This window comes from Moschus berezovskii, chromosome 16, assembly GCF_049115385.1.
Source record: "Moschus berezovskii isolate FMDL1 chromosome 16, NW_MosBer_1.0, whole genome shotgun sequence".
NCBI lineage: Eukaryota > Metazoa > Chordata > Mammalia > Artiodactyla > Moschidae > Moschus > Moschus berezovskii.
Window position 1 is genome coordinate 83,127,789 of NC_142475.1, and position 25,618 is coordinate 83,153,406.

The window sequence follows — 25,618 nt, forward strand, 5'->3', positions numbered from 1 at the left end:
CCCACCACTCATCAGATACCTCTCACTGCCCCTTCCCATGTGGCCACAGTCAAGTGAGTGTGTCCTCCTGCTCAGGAGCAGGTGGAGGCCTGTCTCCTTTGCTTCCTCTACCAGCACCCTTTTTTGGATGGGCGGTGCCCAGGAATGAAGGTGGTGCCCAGAAAATAGAGGACCCCAATGTGAGAAAGCAGTCCCGTACCAGTTGTCGGAGCCTGTGACCACGTGGGGAAGTGCAGAGACACTTGCATATTCCATGGACTTTATTCTTTGGCTCCATCTGTTGCAAGTGGTGCTTTGGGGCACATGATGTTTGAAAGCTGCAACTCTTAAATCCCATGAGCTGTCTGGATGGTTGGTTTCAGACGGCAGAGAGCCCTCCAGATCCTGAGCTGCCTGTCCAGTCTTGTTCAGCCAGCAGGAAGTGGGGGGTCCCGGCCATGCAGTGACCCAAGGTGGTTGTTCGTGGCCCTCAGGGATGGGTGTCCCTCTCTGCCCAGTTTGTCAGCAGCACGAGGCCTTAGGTGCACAGAGTGAAGGAAGATGCTGTCAGTGGAGGTGGTGATCATGCTTGGCCTGGCCCCTCTGTGGGCCAGCTAGGACAAGCCCCTGTGGGCCAAGCACATGGCGGCAGGGCTGCCGGGGTGGAGTGGGTACTGCCTATCCTCTGCGCACTGCTCAGCCAAAGTCTCCCAGACGAACCCCTTCTGATCTTGTGTTTTACGTAAACATACTAACTGCTCGTAAACTGAGGAGGCCAGTGACTTAAATGTTGCCCGTCTGGTGACTCCAGATCTGAAGAGAGGCACCCATGTTCACACCAGGAGGCGAGAAGAAGCCGGAGCCACAGTGATGAGCGAGACCTACGTGAAGAGTGAGTGTGGGCCCCTTGGCTGGCCTCCACGCGTGCTGCGGATTTCTGAGTAAATGCATTTGGGAGGAGTGACGGCTGCTTGAACATACTTTCTTTACGGTTTCATTAGAAAAGAAAAGGAAGCTCTCGTTTCTGCTGACGCTGGCTCAGTCTGGTGTGGGGACAGCGTTTGCCTGACACAGTGGCTTTGTGCTCTGTTGGGGAGAGTCCCTGTGCCTTCCTCCTTGCCTACAAAAGCCCCAGGGCCAGTGTTCACTCTGACTGGCCACTGTACCTGCAGCCAGGGCCAGCTCTTTGCCTAGGGCATGGTCCAGGGCAGAGTGTGGGCCAGAGGTCCTCCTGGAGTGGCTTCGTGGGGCTGAGCCCACACCGCCTGCTTTTTATAGGACCTCAGATCCAGCCAGGCTGGAGAGGTGGAGAAAACGCGGCCTGGGTTGAAAGGTCGGGGTAGAGGTGGCCAGAGTGACCTCAGAGCAGGTGGCCAGTGGGTCCCAGAGACCTCGGCCAGCACAGTGGACGGAGGGGGTGGTGTGTGCGCCTGAGGCTGCAGAGGCTGGGCCAGTGAGGCTAAGTCCTCAGAGGCTGAGCCAGGCGATGGGCCGGGGCCGGGCCTGACCCTGTCATTGGACTTTGTCACTGTAGGGCTGTCCACCATCCTGCTGGATGCCGTCACTGATAAGGACCCTCGGGTGCAGGAGCAGGTATGTGGCGCCCTGTGTGCTCTTGGAGAGTCACAGCCAGTGGAGGTGCTTAGCGCCTGTGAGGAGCACCTGCGGCTGCACGAAAAGGTATTGCTCCTTGCAGATGGGGTGAGGCCTGCGGGGCGGGGCCTGTGGGGGAGGGGCGGGGGCTGCGGTGGGGCGGGGCCTGCAGGGCAGTGGCCCTGGTGGGTCTGAAGTATGCAGCCAGGTTGCTGTAGGCGGAAAGTCGCACTGGCAAGTCCAGGCCCTCGTGAGGCGGCAAGTCCAGCATAGGTGACCCACTCTGTCCTGTGGGTCGGTCCCGTTGTGGGGGACCGGGTGGTCAGCATTGTAGTGTCCGGTTGCCCTTGCGCAGGTCCAGTCCACCGTTCCTCTCATCTACCAGCTAGTGAGAGAGGGCCGCTGGGTCCCCGCAGTAAGCAGAACACGTGCTCGCACCTGGAACAGGGACTTGCCCAGTGGGCCCGGGCCTCTGCTCCCTGCCCAACTGTAGACTCCACTGGTCGGGCCCTGCTGAGACTGCACAAAGGGCTGTGCCAGCTCTGCCTCTCCTGGTCCTGGCTGCAGGGTTCTGTGACACTCCTATCTCCCTGTAGTGGGATATAATTTCAGTTTCCACAGTGCTCGGTTTAGGCTCATTCCTAGGAGTTCTTGCAGTCTCAAAAGACTGTTTTTCTTTTTATTTGAGTTTTGGTCTCTCATCTGTCAGCTGCCATTTCAGGGTTGGACAGCTGAGCCCTGACAGGGCCCCTGGGCTCCTGAGCCAGTTTGATGACCCCTCCTCTCCGGCAGGGCCCCTTCCTGCCCCTGCCCCCACCCCCACCACTGTCCGAGTTTAAGGAGACCAGGGCTCATTCCTGAGCTTGGGGAGGAGCCGTGAGACAAGTGAGTCCCAGTCCTTCCCCCACCATCTCTCTCTACAGCTAGCGCATCCTTACCGGACGATGATCCTAAGGGCCATGGAGATAGTCGTGAGCAATCATATCGGCGAGCTGGACAAGGACATGGCCAGGGCCATCATCCTCCTGGCCTCCAATGAGATGACCAAAGTGAAGGTGTGGGGGATACCTGCCCTGGCCTGGCTGACCTGCCCCCGGCTGGGACAGGGAGCTGTTTTCTTCCCAAGTGCATTGAGAACATGGGTTTGTGTCTGGCTTCCTCAGGTCTGGCCCATTGGTCCTGTGTACTGACTGCCCTTGTAGGGTGGGGCTTGTCACCCCGCCATCTCAGATGGAAACCAAAGTGGAAAGCAGTGCTCCCAAGCTCTCAGGGCAAATGTAGGAGCACCGGGGCCCGACTTAAGTGTGCATGGGCTCAGGGCTCAGCCTGGGACCCTGCTCATAGCAGCCCCAGAGCGTCCTGAACACTGGTGGCCTGTCCTCCAATGGAACTGAAGGCAGAGTGTCCAGTTTTCCTCCTGGGCACCTTCAGGTTGGGTGAGGTCTGCCTTCTTTGATCAGAGTGTCAGTTGAGGTCTTTGGGGACAGGAGCTGGTCTCTGATTGGCAGCAAGCCGCCAGCAGCGTCCTGGTGGCGGTGGGGAGGCGGTTCATCAGCAGCGTGATGGAGGAGCTGCTGAGCAAGTTCCAGCCTGGGCTCCTGCCGCACCCCTGCACCGTGCACACACTCGCCAGCCTCTCCATCTCCAATGGTAGGTGGTGGCCCCACCCCTCCACCCGCACACTCAGAGGTTCTGAGGATGGCACCTCTGTTCCTCGGGTCCCAGTCGTTCCACCACGTGCCCCAGGCTGTGCAGAGAGAGCTCAAGGTGTGTGGCGGGGTGGGGGTGGCTGTGGGCCTCTGTGACGTGCCCCTTCTTGCAGTGTTTGGCATGGTGCCCTTCCTGACGTCCATCCTCAGCACCATGCTGCCCATGCTGGCCGCAGCCAAGCACGACTCAATGAAAGTGGTGTTCTGCTGTGGTAAGACAGGGTGGTGGGTGGGTGTGGCCTGCCCACTGTTGGGGGGGTCTTTGTTTCCAGTGCTCCTTTGTGGGGGGCCGGGGGGCCTTCAGGCTGCTGCAGGAGGAGGGTGAGACGATTGGAGGAAGGGTGATGCAGGTGGGGGCTGAGCGGGCACTGCTGCAGGTGGAGACCTGACCTCTGCTGTCTGGCGGCTTTTCTCTGCTGTTGGGGAACCCCCCACCAGGACCTTACGCCGTATTCCCCTGAGCCCTGGACATTTGATGGGGGGCAGGAGGAGACTGACCAGAGCTGCAACTCCTTCCCATTTCTCTCCCTGCTCACGCTGGCAGAGTGACATTTCCCTGGGTATCCTGGGAGTCTTCACTCTCCCACCCTCTGTGTGCCATGGGCAGCGCCTCACGGCATGACTCCTGATGGGCAGGAGGGCATTCCTATGGGGGAAGCAGAGGGTCCTGAAACATGGGGCCTGAGGGAGCCTGGTGTCTTCTAGTGGCCTGCACCCAGCTCTTGACCCTTGGCTTACTGGTGTCCCTAGTGTCCCCTCCAATCTCAGGAAGACAGCTGCTACTGAGGGGAGGAAGAGGGAACACTTAGGCCCATGAGGCCCCATGAAGACAGGATCCCTTTTTAAAATAGTTTATTTTTGGTTGTGGCTTCCCAATTGGCACTAGTGGTAAAGAACCCACCTGTCACTGTGGGTTTGATCCTGGGTTGAGAAAATCCCCTGGAGGAGGGTACGGCAACCTACTCCAGCATTCTTGCCTGGAGAATCTCATGGCCAGAGGAGCCTGGTGGGCTACAGTCCATAGGGTCACAAAAAGTCAGACATTACTGAGCAACTTAGCGCGCATGCACGCATTTTGGTTTTGCTGGGTCTTTGTTGCTGGCGAGGGCTTTCTCTAGTTGTGCAGAGTAGGCGCTACTCATTGTTATGGTGGCTTGTCTTGTTGAACACGGACTCTAGGCACCCCAGCTTCAGTAGTTGTGGCGCACGGGCTTAGTTCCCCTGAGGCATGTGGGGTCTTCCTGGACCAGGGGTCAAATCCAAGTCCCCTGCATTGGAACATGGATTCTTAACCACTGGAGCACCAGGGAAGCCCTAAAGACCCTTTTAAATCCCCAGCCCAGGCTGTTAGAGGTCCTGGGCTTCCACCCCTGTGGCCAGGCTAGAGGGACGTGGTTAGGCTGTGGCCACACCAAGACAGGGGTTGGGAGGCTGGTAGCCGAGCAGAGAGTTGGTGTTTGCAGAGGAGTCCCGGTGAAGCTGCCTGTTCTGTGCACACCAGGGGACTTTTCTATCTGGGGCCTAGAGCTTTGGGCTTCAGCCCACCTGTTCACAGTGGCTTTGGGTTCAGGTTCCCCAGCTCTCAGGGACTCTAGGAAGAGCTCTAGCCCCTCAGAGCCCCCGTGTTCCCGTTCTGTCTGTTCCACGCCTTCCTCTTGATGGCCTCTCCCACATGCGGGTGATGGCAGGCTGTTGGGCTGAAACCCTCTTTGACCTGGTTTCTGCTGAAAAGGGAACTTGTGACAGGATCCCTGAGCAGCTGGGTGGGAATCGCTGCTGAGCTCAGAGTACAGGGGCAGGGCACAGAGAGGACCGAGGCAGAGCTGGGGAGGGCGGGGAGCGCCGGGGACAGTACATATCCCAGCTGGGGGGACCCAGAAGGGACCGGGGAGAGCCGGGGAGGGCAGGGGGTGGAGAGCGCCAGGGACAGTACACATCCCAGCTGGGGGACACAGAGAGGACCAGGGAGAGCTGTTGGGGCTGAGGGAAAAGAGCTCCAAGGGCAGCACTCATCCCTGCCGGGATGGAGAAGGAGAGCCTGTGTTGGAGCTGAGGGCTGGTCCCTGGCCCGGCAACTGCCCTGGAAGTGCTGGCATTGCTCCAGGACTTGCAGAGCCCTGTGCAGGAGGCCCTGCCCCTCATAGGCTGCAGGCTTACAGTGTTCACCTGGCTGCCATGTCGTGTGTGAAGGGCCGGGTGGGCCAGCAGACACTGCAGCCGCCCTCTGGCTGAGGTGTGTGCTCCTCACCACGGACAACGCTGCAGGTCTGCAGTGGAGGGAAGCATGGTCCTACCCACTGGAGCGGCCTCAGTCAGGCCAGGGGGGGTCCACATCAGCCCATCCGTGGCCTGGGTGGGCCACAGGAGGACTGGGACCTCTTGTCCTTCCAGGCAGTTTCCGATTCTGGTCAGATTGTGTTCACTGTTCAGGAAGGTGGCCCAGGTGAGCCATGGGGCCCAGAACAGGATCGTGTGTGCACTCAGAGGTTCTTGTCCAGCTCGCAGGATGCTGTGGCCAGGCAGGGGGAGGGCGGGGAGGAGGGCCCCAGAGGTGGGCGGACAGGGTCCAGACAACAGGTGCTTAGCTGGCCTGGACACACTGCCAGTGCTGGCAGGCAACCACAGCTCACCGCCCACCAGGAAGGTCTGATGAGAGAGGCAGCAGCAGAGTAAACAGAAAGGGAGACTAAGGGAAGCAGACAGTTGAGGGAGGGGAAAACAGGCAGGAGAGGAAGTCTGGTTGATGTTTCATTAAGACGAGAGAAGATGCGTTCATGAAACAGAAGCACGTTGCTATGGAGAAGCTATGTTTGGACAACGCAATAAAGCTTTTGGGAATTAGCAACATGATGAAAATGGAAGGTAGAAATGGAAGTGTTGAGGAAATCCTCTAGAAAATGGAGTCAAAATGCAAGTATGTGGAAAACAGAAGAGAAAGAAAAGGCTTAGCAAGTAAGCCATGAAGCCAGTCTTCGAAAGTCACCCTGGATAGAAGGAAGGGAGAAAGCGGAAGGGGGCGCTGTGGAGCTGTCCCAGGTGGAGAGGCCCTCCCCGCGCTTGCTTCAGGAAGCTTCTGTGGGGCAGGTGGTACAGGAGAAGGCCGAGGGCTTGCCTTCTGCTTGAGGGAGAGCGCTAGAAAGCTCCAGTGGAAGGCACCCCTGAGAATCAGCACCCTGCCCTGAGGCTCGCTGAGCAGGAAGGTGTAGAGAGGCCCCTTGAGAAGCCAGGATCCGGAAGTATGTGGCCCATATGGCGAGGCTGGGGGAGCCTTAGGATGTGTGGCAAGAGGTGTGGAGGTGCCGCAGTGACTTGGGCCTGGAGAACGAGGGGACTCAAACCCCAGACGGCCCTTAACTCAGAACACAGCTGGTCATGGAGGGAGTGGTGGGTTGGAGCCACGTGGGTCTGGAGGGGTGGATGGAACGGGCTGGCCCCGGCCTGGGGTATGTGGGGAACACTGCGCATACGTGTGAGGAGAGGCCCAGAACCCGCGTTTGCTTCTGGAATAAGGAAAATCAGGCTGGGGGAGGGGCCTGAGTGGCTCGTTTACCTGAGGCACGTGTGTCCTTGATTAAAAGCACAAACCTTTAAGAAACTCGGGGCAGGGCTGGTTCTACTTCTGGCCACGTAATGTCCTGTTATCCTGAAAGCCCTTCCCACATAGGGTACCTCGAAGCACTGGTCAGCTTGCCCAGCAGCCTGATTGAGCAACTCCGGGAGCAAGAGTAGGGGATGCAGGGGTTGCAGTGGCAGGCAGGAACCAGGGCCCAGCTAAGCAGACCCCCTTCCCCCAGAAGCGTCCACAGTGGGAGGACAGCCAGACACAGACCCCCTGCTGTTGGCGTTGGCGGGGGCGGAGGTGGGGGTGGGTCGTGTGTGTTCTCCCTTGAGTGCTTGTGACCATAGCTGCCTCCCTGTAGGTGGAGGGTGGGGCTGCAAAGCCTAAACTGAGAAATTGGCCTTGCAAGTGGTCCAGGTCAGAGGTCATGGGCTGGAGCACGTGATCCTGTCCAGATCCTGGGGGTGGGCTCTGGCCTATGGGCCAGCTGTGAGCCGAGACCCCTGCCAGCCATCTGGTTCTCATCTCCTCCATTGCCCAGGCCTCAGTGGGACTGCGTGGCCAGGTCCTGGCCCCTGACTCTGTGGTCCCATTGTCTCCCTTGACCCACAGTCCAGGCCCTGCTGACCACTCACACAGGTCTACACCTAAGTGGGTCCCTCGGCTTCCCTGCCTGGGTATCCAAGCACCGTCCCTTGCACGGACACAGCCCCCCCAGGCTGGTGCTCCCCACCTTCAGCACCACACCCCCACCCAGGCTCACACACCTGGGTCTTCCTGCGTGTGCCCTGGGGGTCCTATGCTATCTTGGATAGCAGCCCTTGAAAGCATGTGGTATGTGTGTCTGTGAGGGGAGAGGTGGACATCACAGACCAGAGCAGGTGGGCGTGGTGGCCTGGGGGCATTTGGGAGAGGTTGGTCGTGTACTGGTGTCCACTGTGACACAGGGCCATACATCAGGGCTTTAAGACAACGGGGCTGTCTTCTATAGCTTAGAGGGCCAGTGTCTGAGAGCAGGCTGTTGGCAGGGCTGCGCACCTTCTGTGACTCTGGACAGAGTCCTTCCAGGCTCCCCTGGTATCTGGAGGTGCCCGTCGATCTGGGCATCTGGGCTTGATGCTACGTCACTGCAGCGTCTACCTCCGTCATCAATATGGCTGTCTGTCTTACGAAGACAGGGTCATGGTGGGTTAGGGCGCACCCCACCGTGACCTCGTCTTAACTTAGTGTATCTGCAGAGACTGAATTTCTAGAAAAATAATGTTCCGTGTTCTGGGAAGGACGAGAGTCAGAGGACCCTTCACCCCCGCCCCACCTTGTAGTCCTGAGCCTGGCTGAGGTGCTCAGGAGGGTGTCTCGCAGGCGAGCATGGGATGTTAGAGGGGTTGCGTGAGAGCCAGTGTGACCATGCCTGCCGCCTCACCGCTGGGGTCGCCGCAGCTCTGCAGCGCTTCAGCGAGAGCACCCTGGAGTACCTGGCCAACCTGGACCAGGCCCCAGACCCCACGGTCAGAAAGGACGCCTTCGCCTCAGACATCTTTGGTGCTTACGACATCCTTTTCCACCAGTGGCTACAGAGCCGGGAAGCAAAGGTACACTCTGTGGGTTGGGACTGCTGGCCGCTCTCTCCCTCCCCAGCCTGGAGGTCCTGTCACAGACCCCTGGGCCCTTCTGCCTTCCCACAGGATCTCGGTAGAGATTTGTGTCCACCTGCCCACGCCGAGCCTTGTGTTGTGGGGTCTCCCCTGCAGGTCCTCACAGTGTTGGGCTGCTTTGCTGAGGCCCCACCCCCACCTTGGGGCCTCCACGCATAGGGAGGTGCCTGGCTGCTCTGACTTCTCCCCAGGCCCACTCCCTCTGCCTTGTAGGAGCCTCTGCTCTAGGTCCGTGGTGGAGGATTCCTTGCCCTTGTCCCCCCCACCACTGACTGGTGTCCCTGTCCCTTCCAGTTGAGACTTGCAGTGGTGGAGGCCCTGGGGCCCATGAGCCACCTGCTCCCCAGCGAGAAGCTGGAGGAGCAGCTCCCCAAGCTGCTGCCTGGGGTGCTTGCCCTCTATAAGAAGCACGCCGAGACCGTCCACGTGTCCAAGGTGAGCACAGTGTGGCTGCGGGTGGGCTGTTGGCCTCAACAAGGGCCGTGGGCGGAGCTGGAGAGCCAGGCCCCCTGGCCTCATGGGGCCCCCTTCCTGGCACCGCTCCCTCTTCGCTCCAGCCCCAGGGTGGTATCCTGCTGGGAGGCTCCCCCAGCCAGGTGGGGTGTGGCTGGGAGCGAGGAGGTCCTGACGGGCTGCTTCTCCCTTCAGAGCCTTGGCCAGATCCTAGAGGCAGCTGTGAGCGTGGGCAGCCGCACTCTGGACGTCCAGCTCGACTCTCTCCTGGCCGCTCTGCATGCTCAGGTGGGCTGGTGGAGGGGGTTGTGAGCAGTCTGGGGCCGGGCGCTGTGCTCCTGCTATGGGGGTGCCTGCTGAGGGGCCCAGGGAGTAAGACTCAGGGCAGGGGCCCAGCCAGGTGGACCTCTGCGGGCTTCCCAAGTTGTCTGGGTGCAGCCCTTGGGAGTACACTGACTCGGGCAGCAGGACAGTGGACAGCCCCACACGCTGGGGCAGGAGGGGAGGAGGCAACCAGGAGGGCAGGGGGAGCATCTGTGCTGCCTGTGGGTCCCCGAGGGTCAGGGCTCAGGTGAAGCAAAGGAGCCGCCTCGGCAGCTGAGGCCATCAAGGGGAGGGCCCAAAGGCTCTGCTGGAGAAAAGGCCTCAGGGGGCTGGCTCCTTAGCCGTAATGAGCCTGAAAAACTATGAAGTGGATAGATGCCTAGAAAAATCTTAAAAATGTCATAATTGGTAGAAGAGAAATAGAAAATTTGACTAAACTAGTAAAGAAATGGAGACCACATTCCAGGCCCTTTCTTTCTGAAAGCAAACCCGGGACCCGGTGGTGTTCAGATTGCTCTTCTAGACTTTTGAGGACTAGCCCATTTCCACCTCACACAGGTGGGCTTGGAAGTGAGGAAAGGATCTGGAGCTGTCTGACGGGTTCTGTGGGGCTGGCCTTGACTCCACGTCAGGACTGCACAGAGAAGGCTGGGCGGGTGAGCTGGCATGAGGGTCTGTGCGGAGGAGAGTTGGCTGCCCACCACATGCTCGCCACACGCGGGGCCCAACGGGAGGGGCTGCGGGAAGGTTCTCTCCGATCTCAGCGATGCAGATAAAGTGTTTGAAGAAGTTCAGCACCTATTTGTCATTGAAACTCTTAGCAACTAGGATGGGAAAGGAACTTCTCTTACTTGGTAAATTTTAAATACCCGATCCATCAGCATGCATCATACATGTGATGGATACAACTTGCATCACAATGGATAGGAGCAACCACCTTCCCTTACTGTCCAGAGCAGGAAGGGGCCCCAGTCGCATGTTAGCAGGGCCTGGGGTGAATCCTGTGAGGAGAGAAGCAGAAGGGAAGGATCCAGGACAGACCTGTGGTTTGCCTTCGCCTGGCCGCCTGCCCACCCTTCGTCCTGGCGGGCTGCTGCTCCCCATGCTCAGCGAGGTGGCACAGGCCTGAGGGCAGGGTTGCCTTGTTCTGGCCTCCGCCGTGTCTCCTCCCAGCAGATATTTGTTCTGGATGGTTGACGCACTCATCCAGAAGTTCACTCGTACAAGTACTGAATCTATTTATAAGTCCTAGAACTCTATTGAGCAAGGCTGCCAGTTACAACACCAATCTGTAAAATCAAGAGTATTTTCCCCCATCAGTGGTGACCAGCTAGAAAATACCAAAAAAAAAAAAAAAGGTGTTTACAATAGCAACAGAAACTTAATTGTAAAGTATCTGGGAATTAACCTAGCGAAGACTGCCTAAGATCTCTGTGGAGAAAAAGTTTACAACTTGGGAAAAAAGTGAGGAAAAAATGGGAGATGGAGTCTTATTTACTTAATATAAAGTGATGGCCTGAAACTAGACACAGTGTGATCTGTGGGGCGGGGGCAGGGTTTAAAAGGAGAACATTTGTGGAAAAGCTGAGAAGCTAGAAAAGTGTGACATTTCCTTTTCTTAGTGCTTTCCATTGGCGTCTTTTGTTTTCTGTTGTTTTTAGTTTTTTTTTTTTCATATTGATCTGTAGCAGTTATTTATAGTCTTGTGTCATGTATGTAGATATTTGTTTCTGCTTTGTTATTATCTGTAAACAATGATTTTTTTGTCTTGGAACATTATTTAATTTTTTAAAGCCATTGCTTATCTTTCTTTATACAGTCCAGATTTTGCTGTACTTAGAAAAGGCTTTCCAGTTCTGCAGTGAGTTTTTAGGTTCTCTCATTTCCCCTATACTCTCTAATTGTCTGGAGTGTATTTTAGAGGAAGAGTGAAAAGCTAGTTTTATCTTTTCTCCAAGTGACTGCCCTCGTACCTAGTTATCTCTCTGATCTATCGCCTTTTAATCGATCACGGCAAACCTTAGCACCTGGACTCAGCAGCGGTTTGCGCTCCAGTCACCGTGGGGTTCTGAGCATCTCTCGCATCTTTCGCAGGCTCCCTGGGGCAGGCCAGAGCGTCTGCTTCCAAGCTGCTCCCTTGCTGGCCGCTGGCCCTGGTGGGAGGTGCTCCGTGGGTCGCCGAGTGACCCCAGGAGCAGGCAGCAGGGCCGTGGGGACCTGGAGCTAGCCTGGTGGCCCTGCCCGCACCTGCTCCACCCACTCTGGTCCCCTGGGAACTGTCAGGGCCAGGCTGGGGTGGCGCCTGTGGTCCCTGCACTGCGTCTCCCTCCTGGTTGGGAGGCTGGGCTTTCCCAAGGGTCCCCTCAGAGCCCTTTGCCCAGAGGCCCTGCAGGTCCTTTGTTGTGACCTTGGGGGCTGAGTGGGGACGGGGTTGCCACCCAAAGCTCAGCCCCAGAATGTTGCCCACAGAGGTACAGTGGGGCCCAGGGGCACAGCCGCCTGCAGCCTCTGCCCGCACTCCTGCTAGGGCAGCTCACTTTCTGTCTTGGTTTGGACGGACAGACTCCAGTGCTTTTTGTGCTCGCGTATCCTGCTGTCTCCTTCCTCATCAGGAAGTGTGTCTGGGGAGTTTGTTTTCCTGGCTGCCCGTGGGTGGGGTGGGGTGTGGGAGGAGAGGCCAGCTGTGTGTCCTGCATCCCCCACCCCAACCGCTGGGCCTGAGAGCATGTCTGGGTGCAGGCAGGGGTTCCTCCACCCATGTGAGCACACCTGAGGGCCTGCAGCTTCGCGGCAGCTTGAGACGTCCCTCTCTAGCCCCAGCAGCCGCTGACTCTGTCTTCTGTCCCGGACAGGTCTGCGTGCCCGTGGAGTCGTCCAGCCTGCTGGTGATGAGCAACCAGAAGGAGGTGCTGCGCTGCTTCACCGTGCTGGGTATGTGGGCTTGCCGCCCTGAGCGTCTGTCCTCCCAGCTGGGCCTGGGGGTGCAGGCAGCCGGCAGGGATCACGACGGTGCTGACGAGCACCTGCCCGCAGCCTGCTGCTCGCCGGACCGCCTGCTGGCCTTCCTGCTGCCCAGACTGGACACCAGCAGCGAGAGGGCCCGCGTGGGCTCCCTGCAGGTGCTGCGGCACATCATCAACACGGCAGGCAAGTGCCCGTGGGCCGGGGCGGGCCGTCTCCACCTCCAGGGGGGAAGGGCGTGTGGCTGTGAGAGCGTGAAGTACTTTCCCCAGCTTTCTGTTTCGCACGATTCTCTGCATTTTGAAGAGTTGCAGCAGTGGTGCTCACCTGCCTGCCAGCAGGTTGTCAGTCTCTGATGTTTGCCCTTGGCGGGGGCTGTAGTCGGCGGGCCGCAGCGCCTCAGCATGAGGGGCTGGTGGCTGAGTCTTGCCAACCCCCCCACCTGCAGCCATCCGTGCCAGTGGCCCCTCAGTGTGGAGGCCTGGCCACAGGCACAGCTCGTTCCGCTGTCTCTTAGACGTGGACCTTGGGAGGAGTGGAGGCCAGTTTTGTGGCAAGTTCCTGGTTTCCATGTGTCTGAAGATTTTCTCACAACTAGCTAGGAGAGTTCAGGTTTCTTGCTTTTAAGCGGTTTTAATCAGCAATAAGCCTGAATGGTTTTCACACCTGAATTTGTGTCTGTGTGAGTCTTGGTTGCTCAATGGCCGTGGCAACATCTGGCCTTCAGGTTGGAGCCGGGAACAGGGAGTAGTGCTAAGATTCTGATGACCCTGGAGGCACCCTCACCCGACACTTGAACCTGGGACCCCTGACTCAGCTCTACTGGCCTGAACTTCTAACCTCCTCACTTCTTAATTGGATAAAATAATGTCATTTGCTGAAAAAGGTCATTTTTCCCTCGGAGAGAGATAGGTAGGCCTGTGCTTAGGTGGCCTTCTCCTCCCCCCACGCAGAGGGCTGCATTGAGGCCGTAGCCCCATAGCCCGGGCTCAGCCTGCGTCATGGCGGAAGGGTTGCACGGCCTCTGCCTGGCAGCAGGCAGGCTGAGCCCCGTGTTGGTTTCTTGCAGCTGCTCAGATGGAAGTTAAGAAACCCTTCATTCTATCCTCCATGAAGCTCCCTCTCCTGGACACCAGCAACAAGGTGGGTCAGCGGGCAGCTTAGTGCAGCCCTGCACAGTGGCAGGTGGTGCGGCCACTGCTGACAGGCAGCTGCCGCCTCAGCACACCAGGCCTCGGCGGGCGTGTGCAGGCCTGGGTGTCTGCTGAGCTGTGTGTCTGGGCCCCCAGCTTCCCTCTTATGCGATAACCAGGCATGAAGCTAGGAAGCAGTCCTCAAGACCACTTTGGGGCTTGATTGTTCTCTAGAAGAACCCCCAGAACTCAAGAGCCATTACACCAAAAAGACCTAGGCGAGCGTCAGCCATGGAGACGCCCGTGGGGCAGCCTGGGCTCTCACTCGGAGCCCCCGTCGTGGCCCTGTGGAGCCATGGGCAGTGCTGTGCTGGCTTGCACGGAGGGCTGCCCAGGGAAGCCCCAGCCTTGTGTCGGGGGTCTCTGTCAGGCCTCCGTCATGCAGATCTCGGCATCCAGCCCTTTGGGTGGCCTGATGCCCCATCTGAGTCACAGGTCTAGACGACTTGGTGTAGCAGAAGCCTCAGGGAACAGGAGCTTGGACTCCGGCAGGATATCCACAGCTTGGTGGTGACTCCAGAGCCAAGGGCGGGTCTGGCCCTCCCTGCTCAGGCTCAGTGGCAGCGGGTCCCCTTCTCGGGGCTGCCCCAGCCTTTGTGCTCATCCTGCACTCCGTTCTTGGGAACTGTCTGTGAGAGTCCCAGAAGCTACTGGAATGGAGCCCAAACCCCAAGGCTGCGTCTGTTTCAGGGCTCCTGTGCCCTTTGCCACCCTCAGAGGGGCCCAGCGCCTGCCTGCTGTGTCGGTGACCAGAAGCACCCTGCCTAGGGGCCCTCAGGCTGCCACATGGCTCAGTCCCTCCAGACCCATTGGCCTGTGGTCACTCGGGACACATGTGTGACCTGGGATCTGGGGAGGAGAGGTGTGACCAGGACAGGAGGAGGACACCAGAGTGGGTGCTGGGCTGGGGGAAGGTGGGGGGTGTGGGCAGAGGGGGTGAGATGCCCACCCCAACTGGGCTGTCGTGATGCACCCAGTGCTCCTCTGAGACCCCTTCCCGTGCCCCCTGCTCTGGGCAGGTGAAGCGGGCTGTGGTGCAGGTGGTCAGTGCCATGGCCCACCATGGCTACCTGGAGCAGCCTGGCGGCAAGGCCATGGTCGAGTACATCGTGCAGCAGTGCGCGCTGCCCCCCGAGGCCGAGGTAAGGCATGCTGTCCCTCTGCTCCATCACCACGTGTTGTCTCTTGGACCTGTGGTTTGTCGTCTGACTGCTGAGTGGCGCTCTGGGGGTGTGCCAGTCTGCTAGTCGTGTGGCAGATGTGAATAAAGCATCTGTGAAAGTGTGGGTGCAGGTTTCTGCAGGGCGTGCGTTTGTCCTCCTGTGTAAGCAGCTGCTGTGGAGACGCTGAGATGTTTAATTTCATAAGAAGCTTCCAGATGGTTTTTGAAAGTAGCTGTGCCATCTTGCGGCCCCAGCAGCAGCCCTGTTGGCACGTGGGGTTAGGTCGGTGCTGTGTGTCTCATTTTCCAGCTACTGTGACAGGCTAGCATCATGCCCGTGACCAGTGATACTGGCATCCATGTGTCTATGTGCCTGCTCACAGCTTTTACCTGCTTTGGAGTTGGGCTGTTCCCTTTCTTCTTCTTCAGGACAGAAGTGCTCTTCATGTATTTTAGATGCAAGTCCCTTATCAGATTTATGGTTTGTAAATATTTTCTGACAAATCTGTTGCATCATAGGTATTTGTTTTCTTAACATTGTATTTCAAAAAGCAAAAGTGCTAATATTTTATAAGTCCGTGTCGTTGGGTTTTTATTTATAGCTCTTGCTTCTGGTGTTGTAACTAGTAAATCCTTTCTTTACCCAAAGTCACAAAGGTGTTCCCCCATGTTTGCTTCTAGAAGTTTTACACAAGGTCTGTGATCCATCTTGAGTTAATTTTGTTTAACGTGAGGTGTGGGTTCAGGCTCAATATTTTGCACGTGGATGTCCTGTTGTCCCAGCACCGTTCACTGTAAAGACTCTTCTCCCCACATGGACCAACTGCCATTGCCTGGATGTCGAGAACCCAGTGACTTGGATGTTTATAATTTTCTAGGTGATTAGCCTTTTGTGGCTACTGTGGGCTTGTGATTTTATTGCATTGAATCTGGCCAGGTGTATTTCTGCTTCTAAGTGTTTCTTGAGATTTTCTTTTTGGCCTAATAGACAGTCAGGCGTTCAATATTGTTTGTGTCTGTTTGGTATAAAGTTTTATCTATATTTTTAGAGCATGCTCTAAAACTTGCTGTTCAGGTCCTAAACATCTCTATTTTTTTCTTCTCAATCTTTAATTTCTTGCTTGAGGTGCCAAATGTCTCCAACAGTCATTGCAGTTTTCCCACTTTTGCTTGGTTTTCAGTGTTTGCTTTTCGGTATTTCAAAGCATGAATTGAAGACTCAGCATTTAGAGAATAGAGTCCTTTTTTGCCTGGAAGGTTCCAGGGAGCTGGGCTCTGGAGCACTGGCTCCTTGGGTCTGAGAGAAACCCCTGGGCCGTGGGGCAGCAGGGCTTGTCTGTGTTCTTGGGGGGAATGGCATTTTCTCAGGCAGTGACCGCATCCACAAGGATGGAACACCACCGTGAGGATGCGGTCAGCGGCTCTCCGGAAATGCTCACGGTTTTTCTAGTCTGGACACTGGATCTTGGCCCCGGGGAGCCGGCTTTCTTGGGTGATTTTAGTGGAGAGCGAGTGTCCTGCCAGTGACCGGGGTTGGTCCCCTCCTTAGGGGTTGGGCAGGGCCTGTCATGCTTCTGTTCAGGCCGTGTCCTCAGGGCCAGAGCCCACGACTGGTGACCTGCAGAGCAGAGTGCACAGCGTCTTGCCCTCCCGCCCCCAGCCTCAGAAGTCGGGCGCCAACAGTGAGGCCCTGGCGGCCGATAGCGTGAGGGCCATCAGTGTCAGCACCCTCTACCTGGTCAGCACCACCGTGGACAGGATGGGCGAGGTGAGCGCCCCCGCCCTGGGGGACCCGCCACCCTGCTCCTGACCCCTCGGTCTGGGAACAGGTGCGGGGAGGCTGTGGTGCAGGGAGGCTGCGGTGCAGGGAGGCCGCGCTGTGGGTGTGGGCTCCTACACACCCTGCACTGCCCCCAGGTCCTCTGGCCGTACCTGCTTGAGTTCCTGGTCCCCATGCGCTTCACTGGGGCGCTGAGCCCGCTCTGCAGGAGCCTTGTGCATTTGGCCCAGAAGAGGCAGGAGACGGGGGCCCATGCCCCCCTCATCCAGTACAACGGCAACGGTGTGGCCCTGCCCCAGCCCAGCCCTCCCCACTGCCTGCCAAGGGGGCAGCCCTGAGTGCTGTGGTCTCTCTCCCTGCAGTGCACCTTCCATCTCCCTACGCCATCACCACCAGACTCCTGGTAAGCAGCTTCTCAGGCCTCAGTGGCTTCTCCTCCCAGCCAGGTGGCCTCCAGGCAGCGCCCACTCTGAGGGGTGTCGGGGGTGGATGCTCCCCTAGTCCCTGTTACCCCACCTTCGTGCTGTCACTGCCCCAGGAAGGACCATCAGGCACTCCGGGAGGGATTTGGGGAGCTGCGTCTCTGGGGCCTCCTTGCCCCCACCTGGGTGTCCGTGCTCGGCCTCAGGTGGAGCACTGTGGCCCAGGATGCTGGTGGAGACCCCAACTCTGCCTCCTGCAGGCCGTGTCTTCCAATCCCTACGTGGGGGACGGTCGCGGGGCAGCCTCACTGCGCCTCCTGAGTGTCTTGCATCAGGACATCCACCCGGCCCTGGGTCAGCGGTGGGCGACCGCCATCCCCCTGCTGCTGGAGCATCTGGCTGGTGAGACCCGGGAGTGGGTGCTGCCACTCCTCCTCTGACCCCGATTGTTGCCTGTTGGCATCAAGGCTGGCCACTGGAGACCAGGGTTTTAAAAGTTGGAAGAAATTGCCTTTGCTGTGATTCAAGAAAGGGCCTGGAGAGTAGGCTGGAAAGATGCTCCCTGCCTGGTATCACCCGTGAGCTCACTGGATGTGGGCCCTTTCTTCCTCTATCCTGGAGCCGAAGGGGCCTGGGCCTGGTGGAGGGGACTCTGAGCTCTCCACTGCTGTCCGCCAGGCTGAGAAGGTGACTGGTCGTTTCAGAACACAGTGAAGAAACCCTGTCACAGAAGGAGTGGGAAGAAAAGCTGCTGATGGTGAGAGAAGAGGAGGAGACGAGAGTTAGCCTGCTTTGGGCACAGGCCCTTTTCTGGCCCAGGTGGAGAGGGCTGGGGCAGTTGATGCTGGGGGCACTGTACCCCCCAAGAGTGGTGGTGCTTGCCTTGACCTGGTGGTGGTGGGGCGGGACGGAGGGACAGGTGGGTGTGTCTGGGGTGAGGACTGCGCACTGTAATGGGGTCAGATCACAGGGGCTGCTCTGGCCAGAGAGCCCCCCATCCTGTCCGCTGCTTGGTTGAGGCCCCCGTGCCCCATATGCTGCACGCCTGACCACCCAGAATTTCTATCTTGGCTTCAAAGTTACCTACGGCCATTCGGAGCTATGGCACAGGACCTGTGGTCACTGCCTGTGGCACCCAGGGCTTTGGGTTCTCCTCTAGTCCAGCCAGTGAGAGGCCGAGTCCACCCTCATTGGTAGAGTTCCTGCCCGCAGTTTCTCCGGGACTCCCTGGCTGTCGTGTCTGACAACACCTGGATCTGCCAGCTGACCCTGGAAATGTGCAAGCAGCTACCTGACTACAATGGGACGCCTCTGGAGAAGGTGCATGGGGAGGGGAGCCCCAGGAGGAGGTGCAGGAGGACACACTGCCAGCAGTGCTGTGGGCACAGCCCTCGATCCTGTCCCCTGATTCCGTCTCTTGCTCCCTGAGCATGGCTGGTGGCCGCTGTGGTCCTGGCAAGACCTGGAGCAGAAGGCTGTGGGCTGGAGGCTGGAGACGCAGGGCTCCGCACCCACCTGCTGCTCCTCAGACTGCGTAGAGCGTGTCTGGCCCTTGCAGTGGTGTGCAGTGGTGTGCCTGGCCCATGGTACAGGCACTGAGTGCCCCGCTGGGGGCATCCCTCCACTAGGGAGCTGGCACCACCCCTTGTTTGGCTTCGTTGCAGAACTTCCTGTACAAATGTGTCGGGACCGCCCTGGGTGCCGCTTCAAGTAAGGAGGTAGTGAGGAAGCACCTGCAGGAGCTGCTGGAGACGGCCAGATACCAGGAGGAGAGAGAGCGTGAGGTGGCTGTCCCCCAGCGTGTGTGTGCGCACGCGTGTGTGTGTGCATGCATGTGTGCGTGCACGACTCCCTGCCCCACCTTGCCCAGGTGTGAGTGCACGTGCCTCCCCAGGGCCTTGCCTGTTGCTTTGGGATCTGTGCCATCTCCCACATGGATGACACCCTGGCCCAGCTGGAAGACTTTGTTAAGTCAGACGTGCTCAGAAAATCTGCCGGCATTTTCAACATTTTTAAGGTAGCAAGGTCAGGCTGACAGCTGAGGGGGAGGCCTGGGGTGGGCTGGCCTGGAGTTTTGTCTTAGCTGCGGTGCCAGTATGCTGAGGTTCGGTGGGGTGGATGGGGTTGGTCCTAGAGCTTCCTGGGCTCGGTGCCCTGAAGGCCAGGGTTGGGGCGGGGAGCTGGCCTCCAGTCTCTGCTTCCTCATGGGCGGGGCCGGCGTGTGTGGGCTTTCTCCCACATTGGGGTGGGGGCAACGAACCGGCTCTGGGCAGCAGAATAGGAGCAGCCCCTTCCTGTCCCACCGCCGGTTTGTGTGTCATCTGCCCCCTGGTGGCCGGTGGAGGCTGTACGCGGGCTGAAGCTGATTGCGGGGAGCGCCTGCACTGTCTGCTCCTATGCCAGTCCATCTCCCTGGACCGGGGTTACAAGTGCTGGGGTCTCGGCTGGTGTAGTGTGAAAAGGCCCCTAGGACAGAGGGGCCCTGGGCAGCCATCCAAGCAAAGACAGGGACCCCACCCGGCCCTTTGGTTGCTCTCAGCCCCTCCTCCTGCTTGCCCCTCCTGCCGTGGTACCCCCCTGCGTCCTTTCCCCTCTGACCCTCGGTCCCCAGCAGGCCCCAGACTCCTCGGTCAAGTGGCATCTTCCTTCAGACCGGCTCTGCCGTTCTTTGGCACCTGGGGTCATAGGGCACAGCTCCTGCTGGGGGTGTGATTGTCACAGAGCTCTGACCTCTCAGGATCGGAGTGAGAGCGAGGCTGACAAAGTGAGGAGTGCGCTGATCCTGTGCTACGGGCACGTGGCGGCCCGGGCCCCACGTGAGCTGCTGCTGGCCAGGGTGGAGGCGGACGTGTTCCGGAACATGTCCCAGTGCTTCAGCACCAAGGTGGGCGTCTGGGTGTCTCAGAGGCTTGGGGCAGGGCACTGCCTCCAGAGCCGCTTATGTAACTTGTCTCACTTCTGTTGTCCAGGTTCTGGGGATAAAGGTAGAGACCAAGGTACAGTGTGCGGGGCCTGAGCTCTCTCCTCTGTCTGGGCTGACCGGGGCGGCAGCGGGTCGCTCCCGGGGCATCCTAGTCCCAGTTCAGGAAAGGCCTGCAGGACAGCCCTCTGAGGCCTAGGAGCTCCTGCCCTGGCCCAGGCCTCGGAGGTGGGGGGGATGGAGGGGAGGTGGTGGCTCCCAGGCCGGGCGGGGGCCTCGGCTGTGCCCCTCTCCTGGCTCCACTCCATCTCTGCCAGTGCCTGGTCGGGGGAGTTCTGCAGCCAGGACAGCAGCCTCTGCCTCACTAACACGACTCCGTTGTGGACTCTGGCACTAACCTGGGAACCTTCTCTGGGAGCGGCCGGGCTGTCCCCTAGAAGAGAAGACCCCCACCACCCTGGGTCTCCTGGGGTCTCTGGGCTGGTGCTGTTCTGTGACCTCTCTCTCTGACTCAGCCCTTAGAGCTGGGGGCCAGCCCTCTGCTGGGGCTCTGCCAGGGCACCAGCATCCCCTCCACCTGGGGGAGGCAGCTAGATGGCACGTGGCGAGCCTGCAGTCATCTGCCCGGGGTTGTGACCTTGGGACCCCCAGGTCGGGCCCACAGCCAAGGGCCTCGGGTTCCTTCGCAGACCCACCTTGGCCCATGTGGAGGACTGGCCAAGAGCCTGTAGACTGGAGGGGAGTCCACGTCTGTCTTGCAGGAGAGTGGCTGGCGGCCTGGGCTCACCACTGTGGGTGACCTCCTCCCATCGGGCTCAGCCCGTGGGCCTTGGGCCTCGGCGGCTCCCGCAGCCCAGTTGTCCTTGCAGGACCCAGCCCTGAGACTGAGCCTGGTGCAGAGCGTGTGCATGGCCACCCAGGCCATCTGCAGCAGCGCCCACGGTGGCTCCTTCCACCTCTCGAGGAAGGCGGAGCTAGTGGCACAGATGGTGGTGAGTGTGGGCAGGCTGGGAAGGGCCGAGCCCCCGGGTTGTGGGGCCTAAACTGGGGGCAAGCTGGAGCTTCAGCCAAGGGCTGCCCTGCGGCTGCTCCCCCAGGAGTTCATCAAAGCGGAGCCCCCAGACTCGCTGAGGACGCCCATTCGGAAGAAGGCCATGCTCGCCTGCACGTACCTGGTGTATCCTTTCCTTGAGGGAGCGGTTGTGGGGGACCCTCTGCATGAGCGCTGGGCCTTAACTGGTGGCTCAGTATCCTGGAGCCGGCCCTGGAGGAGCAGGTGCAAGCGGACCTGATTCACAGCTGCTTGCACAGTGTCATGGCTGTGCTGCCTGAGCCAGAGGAGGGGGACAGCCCCCAGAAGGTATCAGCGGCCCCCACGGTATGGAGGAGAGACAGCCCCCAGGAGGTATCAGCAGCCCCCACCGTGTTGGGGGGAGACAGCCCCCAGGAGGTATCAGCGGTCCCCATGGTGCCGGGTGGGACAGCCCCCAGGCGGTATCAGCAGCCCCCACTGTGGTGGGGGGAGACAGCCCCCAGGAGGTATCAGTGGCCCCCATGGTGTGGGGTGGGACAGCCCCCAGGAGGTATCAGCGGCCCCCACGGTGGGGGTAGGGGGACAGCTCCCAGGAGCTATCAGTGGCCCCCGCTGTGGCTCTGTCCATGGGAGGGGGTTATCACAGCAGGACTGGCAGCTTCTCTTGTTCCAGTCCCTGTACCTGGACACCGTGCAGGCCCTCAAGGACTTGCTGACGAGCCTCCTTCAGCGGAACATGACACCCCAGGGTCTGCAGGTCATGGTGGAGGTGTGTGGCGGGCCCTGGTATTCTGTGCAAGTGGGGGCTAGCCTGCGAGCTAGTGGGCAGGGCCCCTCTGGCCTGAGGGGTATGCAGACGGGTACAGTCTGAGCAGACAGGGGCTCGGAGCTCGATCTCTCTGCTCCCCCATCGTGGAGCCCGGACAGAGAGACCCTGAGGTGTCCCAGATGGGCACTCCTGGCCCTCTGAGGTCATCATGATGGTGGGAACTGACCCACATCTGGGAACACCATGTGCTTGCATGGGCATGGCTATAGGGTCCACCAGGGGCGGCCATGACCGTAAGCCAGGCCAGCAGAACAGAGCGAGGGGGTGGGGGAGGCGCTGCCCAGGGGGCCCACTCTGACCTGGCGCACTGGCCCCTGTGCCCAGTGGGTGGCCTGGCAGGGAGGCTGCCCCAAGTTGCACCTATTGAAGCTCCTTCTTCCTCAGCACCTGAGCCCGTGGATCAAGTCCCCGAGGGGCCACGAGCGGGTGCGGGCGCTCGACCTGAGTGCCTGCCTGCTGCAGTTCTTCCTAGAACACCTACAGATCAGCGTGAGTGCCCCAGGGCGGCCCTCATGGCCCCTCCCCGGCCCCATGCCCGTACCCTGGCCTGGGGACCACAGCCTGGGGCCCTCGCATCTCCCACTGCCCAGTGCTGTGAGCGACACTGTCCTCTCCTGGGCTGTGGACAGAGGACCACAAGGGTCATCAAGTGTCCTCAGGGCTAGCCACTTGGCATCAAACCTGATGGGCAGCCTCGTCCTTGGGAGCCCGCCCAATGCAGGGAAGGGTGATGGGGACCCCCATGTGAGAGGAGGAGCTGAGGGTGTTGGAGGCAGAAGCCGCAGCTTGGCCAAGGTAGGGACTTGTGAACCCCTGGAGCGCGGCAGAGAAGACAGCACTGTTAGTTGGAGCGGTGGGAAGGAGCGCTTCCCAGAGCTGCACGGTTACTCTGCATTTTAGTTATTTGTTGGGGTTCAGCAGATCCTCTTCCCCCGTTAGAACTTCACAGTTGTTCTTACGAGGCCATTACTCTACTGGCTTTAGGGTAGACTGGTGTGGTCCTCCCACGCTCCCGCGTGGCCTTGACAGGAGTGTGCCGAGGGCTCCTGTGCTGATAATGATGGACCTGGCCACCCCAGCCCCCGGCCTTAGCAGAGGCACGGTCTGTCACTGCTGTCTCCACTGTACATAATCATTTGCTTATTGCGGTAGGCAGGAGAACTGGACTTCTGGATACTTAGGAACTGGTAGGAACTAGGTAGTTTATAAGGAATGAGATTCCTCTGTGACTCTTAACGAGTTTTTAGTTAATTCTCTGCTCTTCAGACTCACAGCCACAGCCATTCACAAAGGCCATGAGTTTGACCTTTCTCACCATTTCGACACCTGCTGGCTTGTGCTTCTGACAGCAGGAAGGTGAACACTGGCAGTGGCCCCAGGCTGGTAACTTTCAAGCGCGATGCTCGTTGGTTGGCAATGTTTAGTTTTTGTTGTGTTCAGAGCGTCGTCTGTTGGCTGGCTTAGACAGCGTTTCCCACCCAGGTTCTCCCGTGGCCTATTCTTCACATAACCGTGGTCCAACTAGAGTTCACTTTCTATTCGTAACGAGACAAGGCTCTGCCTTCATGGAGAGGCACGCAGCCGGTGGCCCCCAGCCCCTGTCCAACCTCCCCCTGGTTTTAGGAGGAGTAGCAGCCTGGAGCCCCACACCCTTCAAGAGCCCATGCCGGGCAGGGTGCGTGGTGGTGCCTCCCTGGGACGCCGCTTGTGTGTGGGCTGTGTGTTGGGGGTGGGTAGCTGATGTCCCCCGATTTGGGGCATAGGAAGCAAGGCCCTTTGCTCAGAGCACGGTTGAGAGGCTCTGTATTCGAGGAGAGCAGGAAAGAACAGGCCCAGTCCCCGTGGGGATGAAAGGGCTTGGTTAGCACCCCTTGGCTTTTGGGGTGGGGATTCCCGTGTGTCTGAGAAGTGAGCAGAAGCTGGCCATACCCTGTCCACACCCCTGCTTGCCCAGCTCTCGTCCTCTTGGGACCCACCCTGGAGTGGGGGAAGGCTGCCCTCTGGTCACAGGCCCGCCCATATCTGGGTCCAAGGGGTGCAGGTACCTGCCTGCCCCAGCGACTCTGGAGCCCCAGTGCCATCTGGCTGGCTGCCCCCAGCGTCCGCACAGCACCCCACGTCTGCCCCTCCAGGCCCTGGTGCCCTTCTACAACCTGGGCCTCCTCGTTGGCCTCTTCTCCCCACGGTGCGCCGACCTCTGGCCTGCCACTCGCCGAGAGGCTGTGAGCTGCGTCCACTCCCTCCTGTACCTGCAGCTGGGCTACGAGGGTGAGCCCCCCGGCGGGGCAGCAGTGTGTGTGTGTTGGGGGGATGAGGGAGCAGAGGCTGGGCCTGTGGTGGCCAGGGAAGGCCTGCGCCCACCCCATGCACCCTGCCGCCTTGCAGGCTTCTCACGAGACTACCGGGACGACGTGGCTGAGCAGCTCGTCAGCCTCAAGGATGGCCTTGCGCACCCTGACCCCTCTATTCTCTTCCACACCTGCCACAGCATCGCCCAGGTACCTGCCAGTGGCCACTGCAGCAGCTCCTTGCACGTACGAGCTCTGTGGGTGCCAGCTGGGCAGGCAGGCAGGTCTTATCAGAGTTCCATGTCCAGCACCAGCCGCGCCTCCCACCCTCCGGGGCCCAGTGTAGGGTGGCAGGAGCTCAGCTTCTGGCTCCACGAGGTTGAGAAAGCTGCCCTAGCCCACCCAGTGATTCCCAAGCCAGGGCAGTGGTTCTGTTCCACTTGGTGACTGGAAATGGCCCTCAGGGGTCTGGAGGTTTTCTCTCCTGCTGAAGATGAAAGGGAAGGGGGTCAGCAGGGCCCTTTGTGGGGGTCCAGGGGCTCAGACATTGAGAAGCAAAGACCCAGCCCAAGGGGAGTCCAGGGGGAGCGGGAACTTCATGTTTGGGGTCAGACTTTCTAGATATTCATCCACTTCTGTGATTTTATTTCTCTGTACAGAGTTTATCTGCCCTAACTTCTGGTTGCTCTCTGTTATGTGGAGGGAGGCCAGGGACTCTCCTCTGTTGCTGGGAGGAGCTGAGGGTGCTCTTGAGCCTCCGAGGCTGGGCAGTCCAGGGTAGAGCATGCCCCCATCTGCCCTTGACTGTGTACTCTAGAGAGGCTGCACACCAGGACCACTCCTAGCCTACCCTGCTGGTCAGGAGGAGCCTCCGGGAGGGCGCTGACCTGGGCCCTGCAGATGCCCAGGGACCCCCTTCCAGGGACCTGGGGCTGGAGGCCATGGGCTGCACCTAGACCTGGCTTCAGTCTGGGGAGGGGTCCTGGGCGTGGGCCACCCCACCCGGCACTGGCAGAAGCTCCAAAGGCTTTAAGACTTTGGAGAAGACTCTTGAGAGTCCCTTGGACTGCAAGGAGATCCAACCAGTCCATTCTAAAGGAGATCAATCCTGGGTGTTCATTGGAAGGACTGATGCTAAAGCTGAAACTGCAATACTTTGGCCACCTCATGCGACGAGTTGACTCACTGGAAAAGAGTCTGATGCTGGGAGGGATTGGGAGCGGGAGGAGACAGGGACGACAGAGAATGAGATGGCTGGATGGTATCACCGACTCTGCGGACATGAGTTTGAGTGACCTCCGGGAGTTGGTGATGGACAGGGAGGCCTGGCATGCTGTGATTCATGGGGTCGCGGAGAGTCGGACACGACTGAGCGACTGAACTGAAGAGGGTGGGAAAGGCTGGAGGAGGGGTTTGAAAGGGGCCAGGCCTTCCCTGAGAAGCTGAGTCCCTGGGCTGCCACGCCCCGAAGGTGTACTGACCTTCTCTTCTCTGTCTTCCTGACGCAACTGTTCTCCTAGATTATTGCCAAGCGCCTCCCGCCAGATCAGCTCATCAGCCTCTTGCTAACCTTGTTTGAGGGCCTGGGAGATCCCGACAAGAACTGCTCGCGAGCCGCCACCGTCATGATCAACTGTCTGCTGAAGGAGCGGGGCAACATGCTGCAGGAGAAGGTGGGGCCTGGGGGCGGGGCCAGGCGTGGGCAGGGCGGGGCCCGTTGGGCCCAGGCGAGAGGCTGGGTGGGCGGGGCCTTGTCTA

The 25,618-nt window shown here is 59.4% G+C and overlaps 1 protein-coding gene across 1 annotated transcript in view; it reads left to right on the top strand.

The window, feature by feature from the left end:
* MROH1 (maestro heat like repeat family member 1) overlaps positions 1–25,618 on the top strand; it is a 51,053-nt gene that overhangs the window by 14,547 nt on the left and 10,888 nt on the right. The window contains 30 exon segments of the mRNA XM_088844524.1: positions 791–871; positions 1,514–1,659; positions 2,496–2,627; positions 3,060–3,222; positions 3,395–3,493; positions 8,281–8,432; positions 8,790–8,930; positions 9,144–9,236; positions 12,125–12,203; positions 12,306–12,419; positions 13,303–13,376; positions 14,446–14,568; positions 16,171–16,356; positions 16,506–16,650; positions 16,731–16,771; positions 17,051–17,192; positions 17,495–17,547; positions 18,003–18,110; positions 18,455–18,574; positions 18,685–18,807; positions 19,528–19,674; positions 19,760–19,786; positions 20,580–20,702; positions 20,778–20,887; positions 20,959–21,160; positions 21,417–21,512; positions 21,957–22,061; positions 23,705–23,840; positions 23,958–24,070; positions 25,381–25,533. Of these exon segments, the coding sequence (XP_088700650.1) occupies positions 791–871; positions 1,514–1,659; positions 2,496–2,627; positions 3,060–3,222; positions 3,395–3,493; positions 8,281–8,432; positions 8,790–8,930; positions 9,144–9,236; positions 12,125–12,203; positions 12,306–12,419; positions 13,303–13,376; positions 14,446–14,568; positions 16,171–16,356; positions 16,506–16,650; positions 16,731–16,771; positions 17,051–17,192; positions 17,495–17,547; positions 18,003–18,110; positions 18,455–18,574; positions 18,685–18,807; positions 19,528–19,674; positions 19,760–19,786; positions 20,580–20,702; positions 20,778–20,887; positions 20,959–21,160; positions 21,417–21,512; positions 21,957–22,061; positions 23,705–23,840; positions 23,958–24,070; positions 25,381–25,533 (3,527 nt within the window).